General features: G+C 40.8%; 1 protein-coding gene across 1 annotated transcript in view; it reads left to right on the forward strand.

The window, feature by feature from the left end:
* Positions 1-26,705, forward strand: part of CDKAL1 (CDK5 regulatory subunit associated protein 1 like 1) — a 333,479-nt gene that overhangs the window by 26,436 nt on the left and 280,338 nt on the right. Inside the window, exon 5 of the mRNA XM_053467623.1 lies at positions 23,059-23,143. Within this exon, the coding sequence (XP_053323598.1) occupies positions 23,059-23,143 (85 nt within the window). The remainder of the gene's footprint in view (positions 1-23,058; positions 23,144-26,705) is intronic.

Genomic DNA, 26,705 nt, shown 5'->3' on the forward strand with positions numbered 1-26,705 from the left:
TGCATTCAACCATGCAAGTCAATGGAGCCCAGCTTTCTAATCACTATGTGATTAGTAAAATATTCAAAAAAAAAAATAAAAAATAAAAAAATGGAAAAAAAAATGTGCTAACATTTAAAAATAATTATGCAGTGATGTCACTAGATGAACCATCCAGTACCAGCAAAATGTGTAAAAAAAAATATAAAAAAAGTATTAAAAAAATAAAAAAAATAAAAAAATAAAGTTTATTATTTTGAGCAAGTGCTAAAATTTCTCAAAAATCTCAGAGTTAAAATAAAAGCACTTCAAATACCCAAGGGGTGTCTAATATATAAAAAAAATGGCTGATGGGGTAAATTGGAGTGGCCTAGCTCACAGATAGGGCATAGGTACAGACTGACCAAAATGGAGAAAAAAAGCGCACTTCCCAAATGTGGCATTTTAAATCTGAAACAACCCGACAAACCCATGCATGTCGGGTATCACTGCACTCAGGAGATGTTCCTGAACACATATTGGGGGGTTGTTTGACAGTGACATATACCAGAACCTGTATATCTATAACTAAAGTACAATTTGTGTGAAAAAAAATTACTATTACAAAGTTTGACAAAGTGTAGTTCTATAATTGGTGCATGGAAAGGGTTAAAATAACAGCATTCGGAATACCCTGGGGTGTCTAGTTTTCCAAAATATATGGTTTGAATGGGTTAAATTGAGTTAACTGGCTTCAAAGATATTCCAAAGAAGAGATGGAGGCAGAATGACCAAATGACCACCTGGATTACGCATGCCCCAAAAGTAGCCTTTTACCAGCCAAACAATCTGACAAACCCATGCATGTGGGGTATCGCTGTACTCAGGAGATGTTGCTGAACACACATTGGGGTGTTGTTTGATAGTGACGTATACCAGAACCTGTATATCTATAACTAAAGTACAATTTGTGTGGAAAAAAAAATAAAAAAAATTACTATTACAAAGTTTGACAAAGTGTAGTTGTATAATTGGTGCATGGAAAGGGTTAAAATAACAGCATTTGGAATACCCTGGGGTGTCTAGTTTTCAAAAATATATGGTTTGAGGGGGTTAAATTGAGTTAACCGGCTTCAAAGATGTTCCAAAGAGGAGATGGAGGCAGACTGACCAGATTTGTTAAAAAAGATTTGGAAATCATAAAACGCTGCTTGTACTTATTGCCCTATAACGTACAAAAAACAGCAAAAAAACATAAAAACATTGGGTATCTCTAAACTCAGGACAAGTAGTAGAATCTATTTAGCTAGTTTTTTTACTTGCTTTTTTAGGTGAGTAAAAGATTTTTCAAATAAAAGTCATAAAATGTCTTTTTTTTCAATTTTTCACCATGTTTTTTTTATTTTTTTTATAGTAAATAAGATGATACGATCAAAATAATGGTATCTGAAGAAAGCCCATCTTGTCCTGAAAAAAACAATATATAACTTATGTGGGTACACTAAATGGGTGAGGAGAAAATTACACCTGAACACAAGCACCACAAAAGTGTCAAAACAGCCTCGGTCCCACAGGGTAGAAAACGAAAAATGAGCCCGGTCCTTAAGGGGTTAAAGTAGCCTGAGTGCTTTGCTGTCAGCTGAGGGGATTGTGGAAGCGTTTCTTCCATCCCAGTCTGAAATCTGGTAACTGCATTGGGAGGACTCCTGTTCTGCTCTTATAAATGTTAGAGGCGGTGTGTCCTCAGGTAACTCGTCTGGTATTGATATATTTAATAAGTTGCTGGAGACGTTGTGTACATTTTTCTTTGTAGCTTTAGTACAGACTTAACCTATTTTTTTCCAGCTACTTTAGTAAATTAATCCTAACTGTATACATCTAATGCTGGCTGAGTTTTAAAGACTTACACAAAAGGCATTCATTATGTAGCATAATTTATTCTTATAAATCAATACTGACAATATAGTATCAAGAGTACCCTATTGAGAACAATAATGGACATAGTTTGAAGTCATTTGTCACAGGCATACAGTTTCTTACACGGTATTTAGAACAAAAATGATGAAGGAATTGTGTAGTTCATTGTAGGAATTAAAGTGCCTATGATGACTGTAGTGCACCTTATAACAACTTTGGCACAGATAGCTTTGGTTTTCTATACACATTAGTTTGGTTTGCCTGTTTTGTGTCCTGGAATAAAACATAATTCGTGACGCTACCCCTGGAGGCTTAATCACCTGCTTTTATGTGACAATGGCATGTTCCTGTTGCTTATCTGTGCTGTCGGGTAAGGCCTCCAGCTAGATCCACACAGCAGGTCCCACTGACTGGGAAGGTCCCAAGTCTGCTCCATGCTGCAGGTCCCTCTGCCGTACCGGCTGGGAGGGCTCTGGGCGGTGTCCCGGGATGTCCAGCAGGTCATTATCTGGCGGTCTTGGACTACACTGGCCATGATGCAGCAACAGATGGAGTGAAGCTCTGTTTTGAATGCCAGTTTTGAGTTTGGTGCCTTTTTCTTTCTGTTCCCTATAAAAACCATCAGAAATCCACTACTTGCCCTCTGATGGTCATACCTATGTTCACCACAGTGTATTATATCTCAGTGTGTTTAATTGTTCCTGTGTTTGATGGGGTTTGACTGATTACCCTGAACGCCGGTTCCCCAACCTCAGCTGGTTACTCCACTATTCTGAATGCCGGCTTTCTAACCTCGGCTTTTTACACAGTTTCCCTGGTCACAGACTCTCCTGCCTCAAGTCCCGTTTGATCTTCCTGTGTGAAGATAATCACAAAGTCCCACGGCCACTCAAACCCAAAAGGTTCAACCCAAGGGAGAACCACTTCGGGGGCAAAAAACTCTTGAGACAGTGGCTTTTTCCCATGTTGTACCCTGCACCAGTGTCTCCTTTGCTATACTGTGCATGACCGTTCCTGGCAGTTGTGCATGGGGCAACATTTTTTCAAGATTTTTCATTTTAACCATTTTAAAGTTCTACAACACATGCTGTATACTTACTTTCAATGCATTGTCACCTGTATGGCGCGGTCACACCTGGTCAATCAAACTGAACGATGTGGGCACTAGGCTCATTTACCTTGTGACATTACAACAGGAAACGGAAAGTCTGCTCTTTTAACACTGATGCTTTCCCTCCAAAAACTCTCCCTTTACCTGCTCAATTGTCGGCAGTAGTGCCAGGAGCACATAATGCAGTCTGATCAGGCGAATGCTTTTAAAGGCAGTGTGGTACCGTGGAGATAGTAATCATTTGGATTAACACAGTTGGGGGTTTCCCGCAGTAGCAAGAAATAACACGCAACCTCTTCAAATCCATCAGTATCTCTCCTCATGTGTTGATGTTTCCGTGCTGACACCCTATGGCTTCATGTTTTTGATTTACAGCCATGTTTATACGTATTGGCTTGTTTCCATTCATGTTTAATGTTTTGTTTTTTTTTTTCTTTATTTTTTTTGATCTATGAAACTTACTTAACCTAGATTTTTTTTTTTGTATTACTTTTAGTTCTCAATCATTCATTGATGTCTGCATTAAAGGCATCATTACTGTAGTTTGGAATGTTTGCAATACGAGGCCATCAACCAAATATTTGTGGACCAGTGCCTGAGGCATTCCTACCTTAACTAAGTTTGCCGCTTAATTCACGTCCTCTATGCAAAGCGAAGTCTTTACATTTTTATTTGGTCTCCCTTGCAAATGCATGGAGGGATTCCTTTCCTTCGGCCTCTAAACTTCCAGGAGACTATTTCGGCTGAACAAATCTCCCGCTCTCTAAAGGGCGTTTGCCCAATACTCCCTGCCAGCCAGCTCCAATAGTTTTTTTTTTTTGTAGGGGGTGGCAATGCTGGAGCTGACTGGGGTAAGTATAATACTTTGCAAGGACATGTCTTCTGGAATATTCTTCTCGTATATATGAATTATTGGCTAGTGGAGGTGCATGGGGTGACAAAAGGTACCTTAGAATCTAGTTGATGCATATATCCTTTGGAAACCTACAACTAATACTTTTAAAATGGCTAAAGCTGCTTTTACAGATATCCGCTTATGTAATGATAACCAGTTAAGCTTTTCTTTTCTGTCTCAATTTGCCAATAATGGAAATTATATTGATGAAATTCTTTAACGCAAATATGCTCCAGTAGTATTTTGCTATTATGCTAATGGCGTTCTGGCCATTTTGCTAGGTAATTAGGTCTTCCATTAATGCACTCCTTTTGATGTTCTCCAACTTTAATGTATAAATGCTGTAGATTATAATGTGGTGGTAAAGTGTAGATTGATTGGATCCGCCGGTGATTTTTAGAGTCTGACCTCAGAAGGGGCACTTAAAATAACACATCTAGACCCTCAAACCAACACCCACCCTGACACCTAACACTCACATGTGCACACACTGACATTCATTTAAACTAACACACACTTACACAACTAGACACTCTGACTAATACACACACACTAACATACCTACACACAAAGGTCACATATATCATATAACTTAACAATCACACTTGGTACTCAGATCTATTTCCATACTGGCTTTACTTTGGCAAATAAGTTCTGCTTAGGATTCTTTGGCACGGCAGAGAGATGAGTGCACAGATGATTGTATTTTACCTGTCACCATAGAGAAGCCAGGTTGACTAACCCTCTGCACTAGCCACTTTTGCTAACAAAGATATAGGTTATCGAAAGTTGAATTTTTATCAGCAGTTATTTTTCAGAATAGTGTTGAGTGGCTAAATTGGCAGTAGTACATCGGGTTTTAGATACAATCCTTATTCTGTCCTCTCTATTTTCTTACCAACCACAGTATAAAGCTGAGAATCTCGGGAGCTCTGCGTTGCATCATGTTCTAGTTGGACATTGAAGAATAATTAGGGATTATTCTAGCTTTAGTGTAGAGATAATCTAAATTTTATTAAAGACAGGAGGCGAATATTTGCATCAACTTCTTTACTCAAAACCTCCAGCAGCAAAGAAATGGTTAATAACATTGAAATAAAGCACCAATCAGAAACAGTCAGAGGTCATAAGAAAGCCCACAAAGTAGACCACTTCCTCTTCTTTGATGAACCGAACAGTAGCACTCAACATTGTAGAAGAACCAGAAACATAAAGGATCCAGGAAAGGACCAAGACATTCTGGATCCCGAAGACAGTCCAGTATGATCAAACTAAAAGAAAGAAAAACATCGTGAAAGTAAACTGTACATGGAATAATAATCCAAACAGAGTCATAAATCATACCAAATAAAAAAAAAAAAAAGGTCAATAAATGCAATGTAATATAACACATCATAAAAGACCATGCCCTCAAACATAAGGGACGGGAAAAAAGAAAACAGGGAGGGAAATATTCGCCTCCTGTCTTTAATAAAATTTAGATTATCTCTACACTAAAGCTAGAATAATCCCTAATTTTATGGCAAGACAGGAGGCTTCATATTTGCAGTTTTAAAGCTAACTCAATAAAACGGAAGCGACGTGAGACCGAGGCCGATAATAAAACGTACGAAAAGTCGATTCCCTGGACCAATCCGCCGCAGAAAGGATATCTGCAAGGGAACCACCACAGTCTAAAGCCGCAGAAGCTGCAGCACCCCTAACCGAATGGGCACCAAAATTACCAGTCACTCCAGCAGCCTGAAGAACCCACCGAATCCAACGGGCCACCGTAGGGACTGAAACCGGTCGGAAAGGACTAACATAAGATATGAACAAAGGACCCCGGACCGAAGAACGTAAACCAGCCGTGGCGGCAAGATAAGCACGGCAACAACGGGCGACGCACAGGCGAGGACGTTCAGGAAAAAAGGGATAGGACACAGATGAAGATCTTGATTTAGTCCTGCGAGAAAAAGAGGCCACCATGCCCTCGGGTGAAAAAGAGAAAGATTCTGTATTAAAAGCAGTAACATCCGAAACTCTCCGAAAGGAGATCAGACAAAGTAAGAGAGCTAGCTTAGCCGAAATTTGACGAAGGGACAGAGAATCATTATCAGGCCAGGATTCGACAAAACGAAGAACCGAAGACACGTCCCAGAAAACGGAATACCTCGTAGATGGAGGACGAAAGACCCGAATGCCGCGCATTCCATGCCTGGAGATAAGACCGTCTAGTACCTGGGGCCCATGAGTCCCAGAGGAGGTCACGAGCTGCCGCTGATAAGTCCGACGTATCCCAGGATCCCCGGAAACTGTCCAGGCCACCAGCGACAACTGATCTAGGAGAACCAACTGGTGAGGATTGCCTTCCGGATCTAACAGGAGATCCGGGACTTGAGGGAGTAATAACGGATCGGCACAGGATAGTTCTAACAACAGGGGAAACCATGGCTGAGTCCGCCAAAGGGGGGCAATCAAGAGCACAGAGATCCGATGGTTGCGGACCTGATGAAGGGTCCGCAGGATCATTGAGAACGGAGGGAACGCATACGCCCCTGAGGACGGCCACGTCTGGAGAAACGCATCCACCGCTAGGGACGCAGGATCTGGTAACCAACTGAAGAAATCCTTCACTTGGCAATTGAGACGAGAAGCGAACAGGTCCAATATCAACGGACCCCGAATCAGATCCAGCGCACGGAAAATGTCGTGGCGAAGACGCCAATCGCTCGCATCCCGCCAGTGTCTGGAAAACCAATCTGCGACCAGATTGTCTTGACCCGGAATGTACTCTGCCCTGATGGAGAGATGACGATCCAGGCAATACTGGTACAGCTCCGTGGTGAGATCTGACAGCAGCTTCGACCTGGAACCGCCCAGACGATTGATATAACGGACGGCAGACACGTTGTCCATCCGAAGCACCAGGGAACAGTGGGAGACGTCCTTGGTGAAACTGCGGATGGCAAAGGTTCCCGCTATCAATTCTAGGCAATTGATGTGGAAGCCCCGTTCCTCGTCCGTCCACAAACCGCCGGTGGCGGAGTCTTCGCAAACCGCACCCCAACCCAGGTGGCTGGCGTCGGATTCCAGATAAAAATCTGGGGCGTGCCCAAAGATAGCCCGGCCGTTCCATGCCTCCATGTGGTGTAACCACCACCTCAGCTCCAGATGTACCTCGTCCGTAAGACGAATGAGCTGATCGTAGGAATCTGAGCGACGGAGGCATGCTGTTTTTAAACGCTGCATTGCCCGGTAATGAAGAGGTCCCGGAAATATGGCCTGGATGGAAGCCGAGAGTTGACCGATCATGCGGGCCAGATCCCGGAGAGACACGTACGGACGTCGGAGTAACCGCCGGATGTCCCTTTTGATGGCCGAGAGCTTCGCCTGTGGAAGGCGTAAGACCGCCTCTACCGAGTCCACCGTAAACCCCAGAAATTGGATCGATTGAGTCGGAGTCAGTTGTGACTTCGCCTCGTTGATCACGAAGCCCAAAGATTGAAAAAGGCGAACCGTGAGAAGGGTATCTCGGGACAGGGCAGACTGGCTTCGAGCCATCAGTAGAACATCGTCCAGATAGACGATTGACCTGATACCGTGCCCTCTCAGGAATTCCATGACAGGTTTGAGAAGTTTGGTGAAACACCATGGGGCGGAACTCAGACCAAAGGGAAGGCAGGTGAACTGCCACAGTGCGCCCTGCCACCGAAACTGAAGGAACTTCCTGTCGTCTACGTGGATCGGCACCGTCAGGTAAGCGTCCTTTAGATCTAATCTCGAAAACCAGTCCCCCTCTTGCATCAGGTCCCTTAGGAGATGGATGCCCTCCATTTTGAAATGTCGATAGACGACAAAGGAATTGAGCGCGCGGAGATTGATGACCGGACGGAACTCTCCAGTCTTTTTCTTCACGAGAAAAATACTGCTTACGAAGACTGGAGCCCCTGACGATGGCTCTATCGCGCATTTGTCTCGAAGAGAGACCAATTCGGCATGAACTTGCGCAAGCGCAACTTTGGAGAAGCGAATGGGACGCGGGAGACCGGGTTGTCGAGGCCGAGAATGGAATTCTAGGCGAAAACCCTGGACACACTGAAGAACCCAAGGGTCCTGAGTGAGGCGCGACCAAGCTTGGAAAAAATACATTAAACGACCGGCAATAGGGATGTGAGGTAACATTAAAGAGGGTCTTACCTGAAGAACCTCGTGATCTGGAGGAGACTCCTCTACCCCTGGCGGCGCCTCTGAAGAATGGAGAGCGGAATTGGGAGCGTTGTCCCGCCGAGCTCTCCTGAAACCTGGGCCTGTTGCCTTGGAAGGCCGCTCTGCTGGTGGCACGGCCCCTCTGCCGACCAGCTCTCCCCAAAAAACGGTCCCCGGACCTGAAGACCTTCCGCATCGAGGTCTGTGCCTTGTTCAGGGAGGTAAACACGTTGACGTGGACGTTGAGCTCTTTGAGGAATTTCTCCCCGAAAAGCAGGCCTTGGGCTTCAGGCCCTAACTCCTTGGACGCCAGTTCAGCTAACTTGCTGTCTAATTTAAACAGGGCTGCCTTCCTGCGTTCAGTAGAGATTGCTGCGTTGGCATTGCCCAGCAGGCAAACTGCCCGTTGCGCCCATTCACGGATGACGAAGGGATCTGCTAGGGTGCCATCCGTCAAGGCCTCGTCTGCCACCGACAGGAGCTGAGTGAGAGGACCCGCCACGTCCAGCAACTTATCTTGGGCAGAGCGAAGACCCTGCTCCAGACCTTTGCGAGGGTCCTTGCCAGACCGCGTCATGAATGTAACGAAGGACGGGTCGATTTCAGGGGTATGACCCACTTTATCTGGAAGCGTAGGACGAGGACATTCGGCACGTAACTTTTGACGGGCATCTTTTTCAAGGGGCCGGCGTAGCCAAAAACGAAGGAACTGTGAAATATGAGCCGCCGGGGCCCACTCCGAAGACCTAGGATGCCGTAGGTTCCGAGGGTCAAACATAGGGAGGCCCGCTGAATCCAGAATTTGTGTGGATGTGCCTGGCGCAGCGGAAGAGGAAGGATCCTCCACAATCGTTTCCCTCACTAAGGACGGCTGTGGAACAGGGGATGCAGGTCTAGACGCGGCTGAGGGGTACTCGTCCAGCGTCTCGTAATCCTCAACGTCATCATCCCTCTCCACTCGAGAAGAAAGTGGTTCAGCCACTTGTAAAGCGGGAGCCCTGGCTCTTTTCAGGGGAGCCTTGCCCTTAATGGATACGTCTCCTTCGGCCCATTGGCGCTTACGAGGACGTTCCTCAGGAGGAGAGTGTTGTGACTCGTCAGAGTCTGATATGTCTGGCCTTGGAGAGCCAGAGCGTTGAGCCACCCGGGCGGTCTATGGAGGCCAGTGCAGCCGGGAGAGACTCCAATATGGCTGTCTTGATCCATGCCTGCAAGGCGCTGGGTAAGGGCTGATCAGATTCAGACATTGCTGAAATAGCAGACTCCGTTATTGAGAAACAATCTGTGGTACATAAGAAAAAAAGAACAGAGTCAGAATCCGATAAAGAACCGGGGGTCACCCGTAAGCACCAAAGGGGGTCACCCAGAGGGCTGGTTTATAGGCCAGAGGCCAAACCCGACTTTCTAGGGGGTCACCCTAGGGGCGCTGTATCCAGACGCCAGGCAGAGAGGAACTCTCGCCAATCACAGGAGTGACAGTCACAATAGGCTCAAAGGCTCAATCGGTATGTACAGCATACATAGAATATAGAGATGTATTTTTTTTTTTTTTTTTTAATATTTATTAATTTATTTAATAATTCATGAAATCGGGATGAAATTCGTGTTTAGACGACATGGCCAATGTGAAAGGGGAAAAAAAGAAACATATGTGGAAGTCATTGCCTAAAAAAAACCTGAAAGGAACAGCATAAAACGAGAAAAAAGGCTCCGCGCCGCTTAGTTACGCGGGCCGCGAAGGGAGACAAGCCGCAGGAGGACACACGCGGGGGGGCGAAAATCCTCCGTATCTGCGTAGCAGCACACAGACTCAGAGAGGAGGCAGCCGAACCGGCTGTACACGGGACCGGACGGCAATAAAGTTTTCTAAAAGAAAACTGAGCCGTCCCGAGAGGTAATTAACCGCGGCTAAGGGGGAAAACGCCGCGGATACACAGAAGAGCCCGCAGAGGACAACCGCGCTTTGACACGGAGCACGAAGCTCGCGGGAAGGAGAAGGAAACCGTTAAAAGGTATGGTAGGGAACAAGTAACGGTAAACAGACACCTATTTAAATAAAAAACGGTAACGGAAAGCAAAAAAACCCAACTAATAAAAAAACGGCACATGGAAAAAAAGGCGCGAAAAACTAAATCGCGCAAATAAGAAAAAAGAAACACAGGCAAAACCAACAAAATAAATAGACAAATCAATAGTCAATAAAACAATTTATCAATAGTGGATAAACGAAATATGACCAAATAAGTGTACTTATGCCCCAATGAGGGAAGCACACTATAAAAGAGGGTGCTCACCTGGAGGTCAGCAGCAAAGAAGAGGGAGTGGTCTACTTTGTGGGCTTTCTTATGACCTCTGACTGTTTCTGATTGGTGCTTTATTTCAATGTTATTAACCATTTCTTTGCTGCTGGAGGTTTTGAGTAAAGAAGTTGATGCAAATATGAAGCCTCCTGTCTTGCCATAAAATTAAAGTTTCGTGTCTGTGTAATTGCTCAGGAGGATAGACTCCTAATCTATTGTGCCTCTTATATATGAATCGAGTGGGTATTACTCTCTCCATGCAGTCAGTCATTTGCCTTCTGAACTATACTCCATGTCTGATAAATACAAGTAAAACTATAGTAAAGCTGTGTTTACTTTTTAGCATAATTTTTTTTTTTTTCAGGTTCTTTACAAGGCCTTTAAAATGCATTTCCATAAGCTTATCTCACTTTTGCTTTCCAAAAAGTGATTTGGCAACAATTGTGTGAAATACAGAGAGCTTTGTAAAAAGTCAATAAAATGCTAGAAGGTCCAATTTAATAAGTGTTTGGACATATCTGGCTCAGGTGGATTCCGTGTACTTTAACATCTCTGAAGGCTGGAAGATAGAGTTTAAATCCAATCTCTCCAGGGAATCCAGTATCTTGAGAAATGAGTCGAGGCTAGGCCTTTGAAATCAATTATTTGCTTCCGGGTACAACATAATACAGCTATGGTATGCAGAAAGAATTGGTCATTTAAGCAGGTATCAAAGTATTTGGTTCTTCTCACTGCATAAATAAAAATGAACAGAAGATCTTCATTAAGTACTTTCATCCTTTTTGAATATTTTAATTCAAGTTCTTCAAGTAAAATTAGCTCACATTGGAATTCCTGCCTTAAACTGGATATCCATTGATTTGAAACGCTTTTTTGTATTCCATGTTAGAATCTAATATTTAGAGACTCATAAAATTGTATTTCTGCAGAGTACATCTAGAAGTGATAGTGAAGATTTCAGGATTAGTGTGCAGGTCATAGTTCATATTAGAGCTTTGAAGCCCCAAGGTCATCTATTTATTTGCGGTTTCATTCTTTGGCAGTAAAGCAGACAGACAATGCATATCTGACATAACATATGCTGGTTGCTGTGTTGTACTCTTTGATGGGATTGATTCTGTTCATATTACCCCAAACATTCCAACACATTGTCAAAACAATTTATTACTATTACGATAAAACAGTTGTGTCCATGACGCCTTCCACCACACCAGCTGCACCTTCCCCCTAGTTATCTCAACCAGAAATATAAGAACATATATTGAATCAATTTAGGATAGTGCGCTTCACCCATCCATGTGGGCAATGGTAACTGACCGATGAGTAGCCTACAGTTCATGTGTTCTAACTTTCCTGGATCCAATTCCTTAAATATATAAGTATTTTTCTTAAATGTGAAAAAAGCTGTCAAGGTGCTCTTCCACTTACGTAAAACGGTAATCAAATGCTGGCATGTAATTGACGTGTCAAGCATGTTGATCATACATGGACATATCATGTTTCTTTCCTCTGAAAATTTAATCTCGTAAAAGACAATGCAAAGTTTAATGTTTGCCTTGGCATCTTTTGCCAATTGACAAAACTATTATATGATTATATTATGGTTATGGAGAATGGTTTGGACACCAATCGTTTCTAGTCATGCATTTAGTTTAATAAAAGTATAACCATTTGTGAAGAAAATACCTCTGAAACCTAATGGAATTTTTCTATCTTCTTTCTCGCTATCTTCCCCCCCCTCCTCTCTTCTCTTGTGCCAATACTGCTGTATCCATTTTCCATCCGTGCATTTGTAATACTGATGGTTCAGTCTAACGATTATGTGAAACATGTGATTATTCTGTGTTGTAGAACATTTACACTGTTGCGTGGGTCAGTGGTCTCCATTTGATGGCATTTCTTCATTTGCATCCAAATACGAATAGCAGTACCTTTTGAAGAAATTCAGTTTCTTGTCAAACGTGTTTTCCTTTTATTATTAAACCAAGTGTTTCAGTTTGCAATAGTGAGTCATAGCTTTTTGCAACATCTACTCTTTTTTTTCTTTTTCCCTTCTTAATCGGTTAGGATGTTTTCAGGCTACTTCAAGGACACGCTTCTTCTCGGGTGTCTTACTTGGGATTTTTAATGAGGCATCTAAGGCTAAATAATAAAACTTCTGAATCCTCCCACTGCCCAAACATGAAGCCTTGGCTGCATGCTAAGCAAAATCATTTCTTTTTACACCTGTGTCCTCCTCCTCCTGAAATTATTCCCAACTTTTGCCCAAAGCAGAGACTGACCAGAAATACTAATATTTGTAACCGAAATCTATACACGTGATCAATAACTATGAAACCTCAGGCACTATGAGGATTAAAAATAGCTTTGAGAGACATCTTTGTATTTTTTTTTTTTTTTGTCATTCAGGAAGAAGCTTTTTTTTTTTTCTGCTTCTTAAATATATATATATATTGGAAAGAACTATCATTTGGTAGAGGCAAGGTCAGCCTGACCTCCCATATTCACATGTTGTCGTACTGATTAAAAATGGTTAGCCTGCATGGAGTGTTGAGAGATTGAAAACATGCTATCTTGTGCAACCGCAGTAACTTTCTCTCATTGTGCAACCAATAATTGACCACATATCTGCTCAAGAAAAAGCTATCTCTGACTGTATGTTATGTTTTCAAACCAAAGATAAATGGTCATTGTTATGTTTGGCCGTGTGTTTGCAGCAAGTAGATAAAATGTTCTTGTACCTCCGTTCTGCTTTCAACCCTGCCTGCGTGATGTTGTGATCGTTATTCTGAGGTCTCATGTATGCATTATGGAAAAATAGTTTTGCAAAAGAACGCCAGTTAATCAAAGAATGACTGCTGGTTACCTCTGTCGTAGTTCACTTTAGAAAGGATGACGTCCCATCAATGTGTTGTGTTTTTCTTTTAACTTAAAACTGTGTGTGTGTGTGTGTGTGTGTGTGTGTGTGTGTGTATATATATATATATATATATATATATATATATATATATATATATAATGTATGTGTATATAATGTATGTGTATATATATATATATATGTGTGTATGTATATGTAGCAAATGGATTTTTGATGTTATAACAATTTGACCACAACATACTGTTCAGTGAGTGTGGTTTTTGTCTGTCTTGAGTTTGGGATCCCCTGCTGTAATCTGGGTTTGTGTCTAGTACCGTTTGGACGTTGTATACGTTACAGGGTTGGACAAATCTAAGAACCGCTAGCTGTCACCAATAGGATCAGGTATCCTGTAAGGAGCTTGAAGACGGCGTGTTATGTTAAAGCATGGTTCAGGGGTTATCTTTATGATGTGTGTCAATGAAATGGCATATGTGTATATAGATGGCTTTGTTTACCTGGTATGTAGGCTGTGCAAATGGCAACAAAATCTATAGTCTATTTATTGAATGGAAACACAATTTAAAAAGTCTGGGCTATATTGGAACTCTATATTCTCTAACATTTGAAATGCTTTCCAAGCTTTCACTTTGTCTGATGTACAAAAATGTTGAGCAATATCATATTCGATAAATAAACACATCCCTCAACCTCCTTGGTTTTTTTCCTATTTTGTTCTGTTGTAATCTATGCATTTGAACAGACAACCAAGAAACACTGTTCATCAGACTTAAGAGACCAAACCTAAGCATCCAAATCAAATGATTAAAAGAACCGCGGCCTATTATGTTCCCTTTTTACATTCTCATGGGAATTCACTGAACTTGGCGTTTGCAAACCAGGCAGTCTGACTTCACTATTGAGTATGATGGGACAACTTCACTAAGTTTGCAGATATAATCTCATACTTAACTATGCAATATACAGGGTCAGCTCTTGTTAAGTAGAAAAGGTTCAGGATTGGCTCTTCATAATGCTTGTCCAGCTGCAACCAAGGACTTCTAAAGACTTCTTTTGGACAAATGGATATATATATCTTACTGCAAATCACCTTCAGACCTATGATTTAGTGCAGAAACCCTTGAGGCATATCCGCACGCCATACGCCTGCTAGTGCACCGCAGCAAGACATCTAGAGTTTTAGACTGCCTTACATGTGGCTAGCTACTGTTTTGTGTTTACAGTAAGTCAAATTCTCTTTGCAAATGTGAAATATGTGCTGTTAGAGGGACACAGGTTAGCAGTTCTTCTCTGTTAATAGTCCAGCTATCCAAAAGTCTTATCTGCTCATATTTCTGAGAGGGGTGAGGTCAGAGCTGTCATGTTCCCAAATGAGTTGGCCTCGTAATACCTTTCGCATGCTGGAATGCATGGCTAAACAGTTGGTGCCTGTGATATGTTGACGTTTTATGTGTATATATTCTTTTTGATGGCTGCTTTTATACTGCTTTTTAATTCCCTATCCTTCCAAAAAACTTCGTTAGTTCATGTGACTGCGAGAATGATAAAAGCAAGCGAGCAAAAACCAAAAACATTATATTGAATGTGTATTGTAAGTATCTGTTTAATGAGCAGTCACTGTGGTATTCTTAACATTATATCTCCTTGTGTGGGTGTTGGAATTGGAAAAAAATTATTAGTAATAGTCAACATTTGAGTTTCACTTTACATTCCATTATCTACGGCTTGTTAAATGGCACCAACCAGGTAACTGCAGTCCATCTAAGGCCTGGAGGCTTTAATCTACAATGACTAGCGGTGTCATGTGCCAAATGATTAATCCACTGGAACAATGTTGGAAGACTAGTGAATTAACTCCACCACTACAGCCTATAAATCTTACCTGTCAAAAAAATAATCAATTTTACAAAATATTAAACATTTTTAAATTTTTTTTTTTTTTTTCTGTAGACTAAAGAGCCAATCTTCTCTGACCAGTACATTTACATCCATTTTTATAAAAAACAAATACAGTGTTGGCTCGATTATAGGCTGAACCCGATTATAGGCCGAACCCTAAAACCCTAAAAGAACCCTAAAACCTAAAAAGGTTTTTTGTTTTTAGAAAAGAAAAATTTAGATTTTTAGAAAAAATACACATTAGTGGAATAGTAAAACAGTATTCTAACTAACACACTGTATTTAATACCAAAAATGGTATCTATTATGCAGTTATTCAAGATGTTACATACAAACAGAACACCAATAGCCATTTTAATGCACCTTATAGATATGCCTCTCTGCTCCCCCAGATAAGCTGCCACTCTGCGCCCCCCCTGAGATATGCTGCCACTGCTCCCTAGGTATGCCTCCCCTAGACTTACCAATGCAGTCTCCCTGGTGTCTAGTGGGGCCAGCGGGGGACATCTGTATCCTAACCCTGCTGCCTGCCCGGGCGTCGGGCGATACGAATTGCGCATTCCTGCGCTAAACCCCGAATATTCTATATTATTACCCCTATATTCGGGCAAATATGGTAATTTACTCCTGCTAAAGGTCGAACTCAGTGGGTTCATTCAGCTCCCCTATTGCGCTGTGCATTATGAAAGGGGCAACACTAGCAAGAAGGGCTAAGCTGGCCCTGCATATTGCATTATCCAATGTGCAAGGAGTTTTTCCTGGAGCATTCGCGGTTCTTGGCACGCCATACTCCTCTCCCATTTCCCCTTAAGTGGGGGTGTTTCTGGAACAGAAACTCGCTGGGGATTTCTTCTGTTAATAACGCGTTAAAACACAAATTAGTTGCAAACGCACAACTCTCCCTTTAGTGAATAAACCCCAGAGTATGCGATGAGGTGAAATGGAGAGTGCTTTAGGCCAAGGAACAAGTTGCGCTGCGTTTGTCGCACGAAGATCATTGTACGGAGGGCTCCAGTGACGTTGCGTGACCCACGAGAGGATGCATGATGCTCCTCGTAGAGCTTGAGTTAAACTTGGGTTACTCCTAAGCCATCTTGTATATTTTACCATCCTGTATATGCAACTATGTATAAAAGTATGCTGTTAAAAGCAGGATATTACTACTCCCTCTTATTTCTTTGGATTTCTAAACGCCTATCTGAAAAGTTCCCTTTGCATTATAAGAAAATATGCAGGAACTCGCCCGCTTTGTGTTTTTATATAAAGATTATTTTGTGTAATTCTGGTTTTGCATGTGGATTGCTCTCTCAAAAAGGACACTAAGTTTGCATATAGCTTCAGCAGAAACTGACAAAGGAGTGTGGGTGTGTGTCGAGCAGCTGGTGTGTCTGAAGTTGATGTGGAAAGTGTGTAATCTCCCTGCACACCCACTTTAGTTCCTGTAGCGGCTTATAGAGTAGACTGATCTAAAAGCCGTACGTCTGCTCGCGCACTCAGGTGTGTGCAGGGTGCCATCCTAACAGATGTGCCTACGTTTTAGGGACTTTGTATCTGATCTTTATTGAAGAGGTGGGTTAGGAGCCATTGATTTTCAGTGTCTTTGATGTTTGAGGCCCCCTCCAATGTCTTTCATTTTATTAACCCTGTAGCTCTGTTTAGTATATCTTAACGCTATTCAAGTCCTGTTGAGGAGTTGAAATTCACGTGAGCCAAACAATGATGTGCTATATCCTATGTTATAATAAATCAGGTTTGAGCTGGGGTTATATGGCAAATATGCACCCTCAAATTCCAAGTGAAATGTGTATGCTGTTTTGTATCTTCATCTGTAGATGAATAAAGTACAGAAGTATAGATGTGTGCATTTTTTTTTTGACTGGGTGAGGGCAATTCTATTTCATTGAGATCATTTATGACCTAGTTTCTACTAACTGTAATATCGCTACCTATGCCTTTTTGTGCCTACAGTGAGAGAGATAGGAGAGAGAGAGAGGTCATGTCTGCATATCCAGTTTATCTCTTGTGGTATGGGACCAGTACAGTTTGGATAAATCTATATACTTTAAGAGTTAACAGTTAATCTTAATTTTGGGCACTGGCTGGCCCTTTTACGACTACAGTTGTCACTTGGGTAGTATTCAAATTAGAGAAAATAAACCTTCAACCTTCCATGTAGGAGCACGTAAGGACACAATGTAACAAATATTTTATTTTGGATATGACCACTTTAGCTGGCTGATACTCTGAGCAGCTGGCTTTGATATAATGGGTACTTGAAATCTCTCTTTAACATGTACAGAAAAAATATAGCTATGGGGGGAGCCAAAGCTTGCAATGTACTAGAGAAATTATATGAAAAGAAGGTAAACGAGGTTATTAAATAATCAGTTTCCTTTGACACGTGTTTTGTTCTGTACCACGATGAGCCCCCCCCCCCGTTCATCATCTTGTTGATAATGGCTGGGGTTGTTTGAGTACAGTTGGCCAGTCAGTTCATAGGGCTGTGACTGTATTGGGCTTTCCCACTTGATTTACAGCACTGAATACTGGACAGTAATATAGAGCTTTCAGTGCTGGTGTTTAAAGAAATGTAAAAATAAAAAAAAAAGTTGGACTTGGATTGTGCTCTGTCTGGGTTGTAATGGAAGAAACACTGGAGTATTTCAAGCCATCAGCTGGTAAACATTATTTCAGATCACTAGAGGACTTTCGTCTAACCGAACCTCTCTACCGTGCCAAGCTGCAGTATCCTATTTGTTACAACACCACTGATTATAGCAGTATTTTGGCGTAGTTTTATGAAATCAAAGAATAGTTTATTCTTAAGCTCTTTTGAGAAATATCGCACTGTTTATTACTAGTCTAATGTGATTTAAAGACTGAGCTGTCTCATCGCATGTGAATTTCTCCAGGGAGGGTCCATGCAGTCTTTGCAGTCACTAGTTGGGTGAGATCGCATCTTCATACCCCTTACTATGGATTATAGATACTGTTCAAACAACCAGGTAAACCTTAGGAGATGCAGTTTTATTTCCTCTAAAAGTTTGTTTTAATTGGCAACACCCTATCAATGCTTTCCCTTGTGCTGCTAGACAAATAAGCATTCCCTGAAAATTTGTGACCAAGGCAAAATTTTAAACTATTCAAATATAATTGAGGACTTTTGTCCTTTTAAAGAAGTATCACGTTGTATTTAGCTTATATCTTAATGCAGATGGAACAGCGCCTTTAATATTGGCAAAATATTTGCAATGATTCGCCTTTACCCTTAATATTCTGTTAATTTCTGGATGTATTGGATATAATAAATTAAACCAGTTTAGGTGCTAAGAGTGAAGTGAAAGCTGTACTTGTTTTAAACCATTGGCCATCACATACACACATACACAAGCAAAATCTAAGAGCAACCCCTCCAATATTTTCATAAATGTATATCCATTCGTATCATTATTGGACCTGAAGCTTAGACAACCAGCGGAAAACTATACTCCTTGGTCCCAACTAAATAAAATCCTGTTCTGTGTTAAATAGGTGGTCAACATAGAATGTTTTCTTAAAAAGGGACACTGTAAACAACCCAGGCTGACTGTCTAAAACTTAAAAATAAATAGTATAGCACGGAGCTCTCCAGTATTGTCTCAAGCAGGGGAGCAGCACTTGTTCATGTTCCTTTCACTCCCCCTAAAGGCTGTAGGGACCTGGTCTCACCGCTGTGCTCATCCACAGAGCCTCGCCCCCAAGGGAAGGAGAACTGCAGTTAGCCTACTCTCTGAATATAATTTGGTAATTTTTGGTAACTATTTGATGCTTTCATGCTTTTCTAATTAAGCGTGACATGGCATAGCGCTGTGATCTTATCTGTGGCATTGCATCATGCCACTGTCCTGTAATGCGGTCATAATAATGACATACTTCCTAACATTTCAAATAACCAAAGGAGGACCTTTTTGTTTTAGGTGTGGTTTGTGGGACAGGTCTTACCAAGACTTGTGACGCTGATTTCCATTTATGAGTTTTTAAAAATAACTTATTACTTGTGTAATGTGATATATAAACAGACCTGTATCTGTTGTGTTATTGTGTGTTAAGGCTGTATAACATAATAATGTTCTAAAGAGGGTACACTTGAAGTATGGAATAGCTTTTACCGTAGAGTCTGGTATTTGTACCTAGAAGTATGTACCAGTTGCCGTGGTGCTTTTTATATTGCCTCTATTTTTTTGTAACCACTGAACGATCTGCTATTACTCTAGACCTTTCTTACCTAAAAATGTTTAATAAATATACTTGTAAATGTGGGAATAGAACATTTCATTTAAAATGGACACTGACAGCCCATGCAGGCTGATGTGGGGTACCCATGTGCTTCATTAGTGTGACGGTGAACTAAAGTCCCCCTTTTACAAGCTGAGGATTCGGGGAAAGATTAAGATGACCGTATGCCTCTCTAATGATTAAAGCAAGACTTTGGCTCCATATTCTGACAAGCGGCTTTCAGGCTTCAGACAGTTGTGCTGAGTATTTGTGCTATTTTCAGACCTGAGAGCCGGTGTTTGTTTCACCAATCTCAGAGTACTTCTGCCAAGTTGGCAGCCGATGAACATGACTACATTGAATTAGGGGAGCCAAACTATCATATAACAGTTTTACCTTGAGGGAGATGTTTTATATAAACGTGTGATATATACTGTAAAGTATTTCTGTGTTTTCACAGAAACCACCTATTAACTTCTTGACTCTGCTGTGGAACGCATGTAACCCCGTTCACTGTAATATGGCTGCCTCCTGACAGTGTATGTATACCTTACAGCGACAGTCATGCCCACTTATAAGCGGGTACCAAAGTCTTCTTCCTCCACTGGCCCAGTGTTTCAGCAGGGCAAACAGCCTTATCCCCCTTTTACTTCATTAGCGGTTCTAGTCTGCCATCTGAGTTTGCACCATTGCACATTGGTGACCATATAATGGATGAGTTCAAGTTTCAATTCATCAGGGCAAAGCCAATTTATTTAATGTATTTAAGATGGCATGGCTGTGCCTTTTAAACACATCAAAGCCCAAGGGTTATAGAGTTAGCTTTGTAAGACGTGGACCATGTGGAAGCCAAACAAAAAACAATTTAGCCAGCTTAATGTGTATTTTGTTACCTAGGGACTACAGCTTTTAATGGCACTGACTTGCTGCATTTGCCTGTGACTACATGTTTAAAGGGGCTGCTGAGAATGTAGTATTGATATGCCATTGTGTTAAACCCTGTCCGGAGGCTTTCCATAAAACCTGGGCTTTCGTGGCTCAGAAGTGGATATATAGAATAATCGCTATTCCCAAGTCAGCGTCAAAGTTAGGTTATTTCAGGAGAACAGGCTTGCCTGAGCTGGTTTGGAAAGGGTCCAGCTGGTTCAGCCCTCGGAATGCTTATATAGATTATTTAGATAAAGATCATTTATTTGATCCTGCAGAGGAGGATTTTCAAACTGGAGAGCCTGCTGCCCCGATGTCTGCACGGAAGAAGAAGTAGAGATTAAAAAAAAAAGACATTGGCAACAATTTGTCTTTGATTGGGCAAATTACTCTTACAGTTCCCATTTTGCATATTATTTGTATGCCGGCTTCTCCTAATCTTTTCCTGATTGGCAGTTAACTGAATAGTGGGTATACTTTCACCGAGCCGGGAGCAGACTGCAAACATCTCCAAGATAAAGGCCGTCTGTGACACATGCTTTATTCTAGCTCCACGTTGGGGGAAATTGTCTGTTTTATTTTTAATTAGTACATCAATAGTTTAATTGTATTTCTGTCATGCGGGCGCATGTTCTATAAAAGGCTTTTTTTATGCTTATGATTGCTTGTAACCACTAGGCCCGCAAAATACAGATTTTTCTTTTCTTATTCTCGATTAACTACTAAACATCCCCTTTAATCCACATTAGGATTTTACTGCTTGTTCTTGACTATTTTCTCATATCGCATGTATCAAATGTATAAAAAAAAAACACACGTGTTACTCTTAGATTAGAACAGCACATAAGAAATAGCCCTTTGTCTCATCTAGTCTGCCCATGTTTCCTGACTTTAATCAATTCTTGGTCTTGTATTAGATTCTGGATAGAATATACCTTACTGTATTAGCCTTTACCCCTTCTGATGGAAAGGCTGTTGCATTTATCTACCATTCTCCGGGTAAAACTTCCTTACATTATATCTTGTAGGAAATCTTTCTTTGTTTTATTTTTCTACATCTGCCGCTTAAATATATATTTCACATAAGGTATTAGTGAAACGTGAGTGCCGTGTTTTAATCACATGACAAAACTACTAGATGGTCTGGCTGGAATTAATTTATGATGTAGTGGGTACATGAGATCGGTAGATCAATTCTTGTAGGGACTGCCGAAGTTATTGCTTCGCTCTAAGTCCTCTAACTGAGCTTTTAAAAGGATATTAAGACTCTTGGTTAGAAGGGCAAGGGCGCATCTACCCTGCCTCTGTTCGTTCTCCTGAAGAACCTAGGGCCTACAGCACCCAAGCTCCATCGTCATCTGTCATTGATTGGTTCTGCATGTATGTGTCTTTTTTTGTATAAGAAAAACATAAGATGTGGTTTTGTCTGATCTTTAGCCGCAAAGGTATATTTAGACACAACCAATACCCAACACATCTAAACCCTGACACTCTAGTTTTTGATTATGGCATCTTATTCTAAAATTTCTAATGATTTGAAATAAACTCTTCTCCTTTAATTTAAGTCCCTTTTTTGTATTCTCCACTCTTTAGTCCAAGCTGTGCATAGCTTATCTGCTCCCAAGCTCTGTTCACGTGCCTCTAATGTAATCTTGCAATAGCAATGAACCCTACCATGCTAATACTTCCAAAGCAAAGCATGCGCCTTGGCATGTAGTAAGCTTTGTTTGTACTGTTGTCCAACCATCTCTGAGGTTCCGTTAATGAACCTGGCCAGGAGTTCTGCATTCACAGCACCTACGGTAATTCTCACTGCTTTTCATCATTATGTGCTTTAATCTAGGTTTTCACAGGATGTCCCCAAGTGGGAACGTTCAACACAGCGTAGAACTCAACAGCAAATAAGAACCATTGAACCTATCCAGTATGCCTTCCCAAGGAACATTTGTGTTCTCACCGGTCTGTTGCAAAACAGTACATGGCACTTCAGTTACTGCCAACCTACCAATTAGTCTGAACAATGCCAGTGTTGCCATGTTATTTACATTCGATTCAGAAATGATAGGGAACTCTTCACCAGTTATAACATGTTGGAAGGAACGGTACTAAGGTCCAAATGGATAACACTGATACCTCATTACTTTAATTCTTGCTCTGCCTTTTAATTCTTATTCTGCTGCTGTGTTAATTGAGATAGGGAACAGTATATAATGTTATGTGAGATCACAAAGAGCTGAATGAACCTGATGTGATACGGTCTTTGCATACCATTGAATTATGTGTCTAGAGTAAGGCATGGATTTCATAACAACTTGACATTGCGCCACTCTCTGTACATTGGCAGCATCCTAAAGTCATGGCACTCCCTCCTCACAGGGAATGCCACATCTCTTCCTTTTTTCCTGCATTCATAGTGTCTGACCGTTTCAGTAACCGGACATTGCCTGGCTTTTGCTGAACTTTGCCCATTACTGTAGAAGCCCATTTCATGATTTTTAAACCATTTTAATACCATTTATGAATTTAACATGTATGTAATGCAAAAGTACCCCTTCCATGTCTGTATGCCCTCCCGAGTGTCCCGTGCGTGTAAAAGCTAAACATATTGTACTGTATGGCTTAAGAGTAAGGGAATTCAGACCTTATTGTTTTGGTCTTGATTCATAAAGTCAGTTTATATAGATATCCTATGTCCTATGTTTATCTCAAAGCCTTTTTTTCTTTTCTCCAGAGAACCCAGAGCAGGCGGATTTGTGGCTACTGAACAGTTGTACTGTGAAAAGCCCAGCAGAGGACCACTTCAGAAACTCCATCAAGTAAGTTATAACCTTTTCATTCACACGTATATGATTTCCTTTAATATATCGCAGGAGCTCCAGAATGACTAGGTTTACGGTTTTAAATGAGAACTAAGTAGGCTTGTGGTGCAAATTGAGTTCTCATATATTGTCCTGTATTCACTTCAGCTTTCGCTTCTTTATAATGGTGTATGCAAATATGTAATGGTGGCCTTGTTAAGTTGGATACGTAGCTGTCAATGACTATTACGATGGCAGATACTTTTTCACGTTCGTGTGTTTTTTTTTTTTTTTTTTTTGTTCTTTCTTTTCGTAATCAACCTCCCCTGCTGAAGAGCTTCAAAGACATAGTTTATCTGCTATATGCAAAGTATTTACTTTTTAGGGCTCGGACCCTCATTATCATTCTGTCTTAGCGTGATGGTAATTCTAGGCAATAAAAGCTCATCGGCACACTTAATTTTTCATTTTTAAAAACATTTTTATCTGGCTGCACAGTCGCCGGATCCTATGTTAACAGCTCATGGCTGCCAATTGGTTTGGGAGACTATTATCAGCCCTGCCATAATACAGATATAATACAGTTTCTACAATAGCTTTCAGCCGTCGTGGAAAGGATTACCGACTGTTTAAATACAGGGAAATGCTCCATAGAGAAACAAGTTGGCTTTAATTTAAAATAATCTTTGATCTGTTCTGACCCCTTTGTCTTTTCTGCAAAATTGCAATATTTTGTTTTCTATTTGGAAAGCAGCCAAATGAGATTTATGGATTCGTCCATTTTGCTTTTTTTTATTTTTTTTTTTTTTACACTACCAGTTTCATATCAATAAAGTAATAAATCAGTTCTGTTTTTTGGGCAAAATCCAGAATACTCCTTGGAGAGGATTAGGAAGTTATTTTGATTTTAAGTTTACATGTCTGCACTTTTTGTTCACCTTTTCAGTCCACACTTTTATTTTATTTACACATATCCCAAAACTGTCCTTGAGTCCAAAAAGTAGTTACTAATCACTAAATGAATTTGTTCCTAAACATATATATACACATACACCTACACTTGATTCGGTTGGCTTTCCATTATTCTGAAATGTTTTATTTGCATTTAAATTTTCTCACAGCTCTTGCTGCAATTGCTCACAAAACAGAAACCTTTTCTGCAGAGAGGTTGGGAAATTGCTTTTACTGACAGAAAGCATCATAGAGGATACAGAGGAACGCTTTGCCGGTCTCCATAGAGCATTACACCTCTCTCACCTCTCTATGATCACTTCTTTTAGGAGCTCAGCCAGCCCAAGAGGGAAATCTTATGAGCAAAGATGTGCAAAGATCGCACAAAATAGCCTGGTTATTTCAATATTGACTGCTCTCCGAGTATACCTAGTAAGGGATTTTGTCTTACACATGGTATTTTGCCTGGCAGTTATAGTTTTAGTTTGTAGCAGAAGGACGCACATTAGATCAACAACCTTTCAGGTAAGCCTTCATTGGGCTGTGCTGTTGAAAAGTATTTGTCCTCTTTCCGATATCTTCGATTATTGCTTATTTGTCACATTCACATGTTTCACAAAATTGATCATTTCTTTTACTGAAGATAAAGAGTTAATAAAAACCAACCACCCTTGTGGAAATGAAATTGCCCCCATAAACCTAATAACTGGTTCTGCCACCCTTGGCAGCAACAACTGCAATCAAATATTTACGATAACTGCAAGGATTCTTTTATTTCGCTGTGGAGGAATTTCATCTCCTTAACAGAATTGTTTTAATTCGGCCACATTGAAAGTTTTTCAAACAGTCAGTCATGTCACATCACATCATCTCAATCGGACTAGGGCACTCCAAAACATTGATTTTGTTTATTTCGAGCCATTCATGGACCTGCTTGTGTGCTTCAGATCATTGTCCTGCCGCAAAACCCAACTGCGCTTGAGCAAGTTTTTTCTTCTTCAGTGTGTTGATTTGATCCTTTACGTACATGAAAGCCAAGCACCTTGCATCTGACTGGTTATTGGTACTTTAGAATAGGTATGGGAACCACTAAATATCTACGTGGTTTGTGAACATTTCTGATTTAGTCACTGAAGGGAGAGTTTTAGAAGAATTGTAGTTTCTTTACTTCCTTATACGTTATAAAGGTCCAAATCAATAAGCTTCTGTTGCAAGAAGAACTTCTGTTGGTTTCCCGTGTATAATGTGTAGTGAGATCAATGAGATTTCTTCTCACTGATTGAATTATACATTACACAGGGCCAACTCAGCCCTTCATACTGGAGAAACTTGCTATTGCTGGACCTACGTTATTAATAGTTAAGTGAGAGCTCAAACCAGAATTCTACTGTTTATTCTTTTAAGAATAAACCTTTTAGTTTCTGAGAGAATGTCTGTAGTGCAGATTCAACCAGTTATTTAGCAGTCTTGACAAAATGTACTTATGCTAGTAAAATGCCATCTGCCAAAATCATGCAACTATGTTCAATGCATTGCGGGTGCATGATCGGAATGGGGATAAAGGCAATCTGAGAAGTGTAAGAATACTTTAAGACACCCAGTGCGAGGTGATGGAGGGTAGGGTATAACAGTCCCAAGCCTTGAATCTGGTTTTGTTGAAGTATTAATGTACACAAAACAATGTACTGTTGAACATTATTTATTGAGAATTAAGTACTCTATTATAGCTTGGGAGAATATGAAATGCCTCCAAAAGCTTCCCAAAGAGCTTGAATGAGGTCAGCGAGCCAAAGGTGCGAACGTTTCCCATGCTTCTTGCTGGTTCCTGTTGACGGCTCTGTGGTGAGGTTAATCCGCTGGGCCTCCAAAAAAACACACCAATTAATCGGATTAGTTATTCGGTACCTGGTATCCTTTCATTTCTTTTTTCATCTATCAGAGTAATTGAACTATAATGCTTTCTCCTGTGAGAAACCAAAATGCAATTTCTGCATAAATTCTAGAGAGCACTTTGGTTTTGTGTTTTTGTAATTGTGTTGTTTTTTTTCACTTGTTCCCATTTAACTCTTAAACTGGTTTGAAGAACGTTAGTGCAGCGCATGTTGCCTTTTACTCAACTATTGTAATAGCTAAATTATAGAGGGCAGCCAGTTGGCATCTAGAGTGCTAATGTGCAAATTCATACAGGTAAATTCAGTGCTAAGTTACATATTGTCTCCTGTATGATTATACACAGTTCACTCCTGTTAAACATGCATTTAAGATCTTAATTAGACTTAGCATGATAAATGTAACAAGGATCTATTGCTAAATGCTAATTACCCATTGGCTGCTCATTTTATCTAGAGCTTGTGTAGCTAGTAAAGGATTTTCAGTTCAGTAGAGGGTTGAGTCATTAATAACTATCCTTGCTTCACATTGTAGGGCACTTGGTTAATGTTGTACCTTTTGTGGGACAGCTTTGTTTTAGTTCTTATATGGCACCACCTTCACACAAGTTTACTACAGGTTATAGCCTCAAACAACCTCTCCTCCAGTATGCTTCCATAGAAGCAAACTATTGCAGCTAATGATATACCTGGACAGCATTTCACCTTGAACACGAGTTTGTGAAACCAAACAAACAAAA

Source organism: Spea bombifrons, chromosome 5 (assembly GCF_027358695.1).
Source record: "Spea bombifrons isolate aSpeBom1 chromosome 5, aSpeBom1.2.pri, whole genome shotgun sequence".
Classification (NCBI taxonomy): domain Eukaryota; kingdom Metazoa; phylum Chordata; class Amphibia; order Anura; family Pelobatidae; genus Spea; species Spea bombifrons.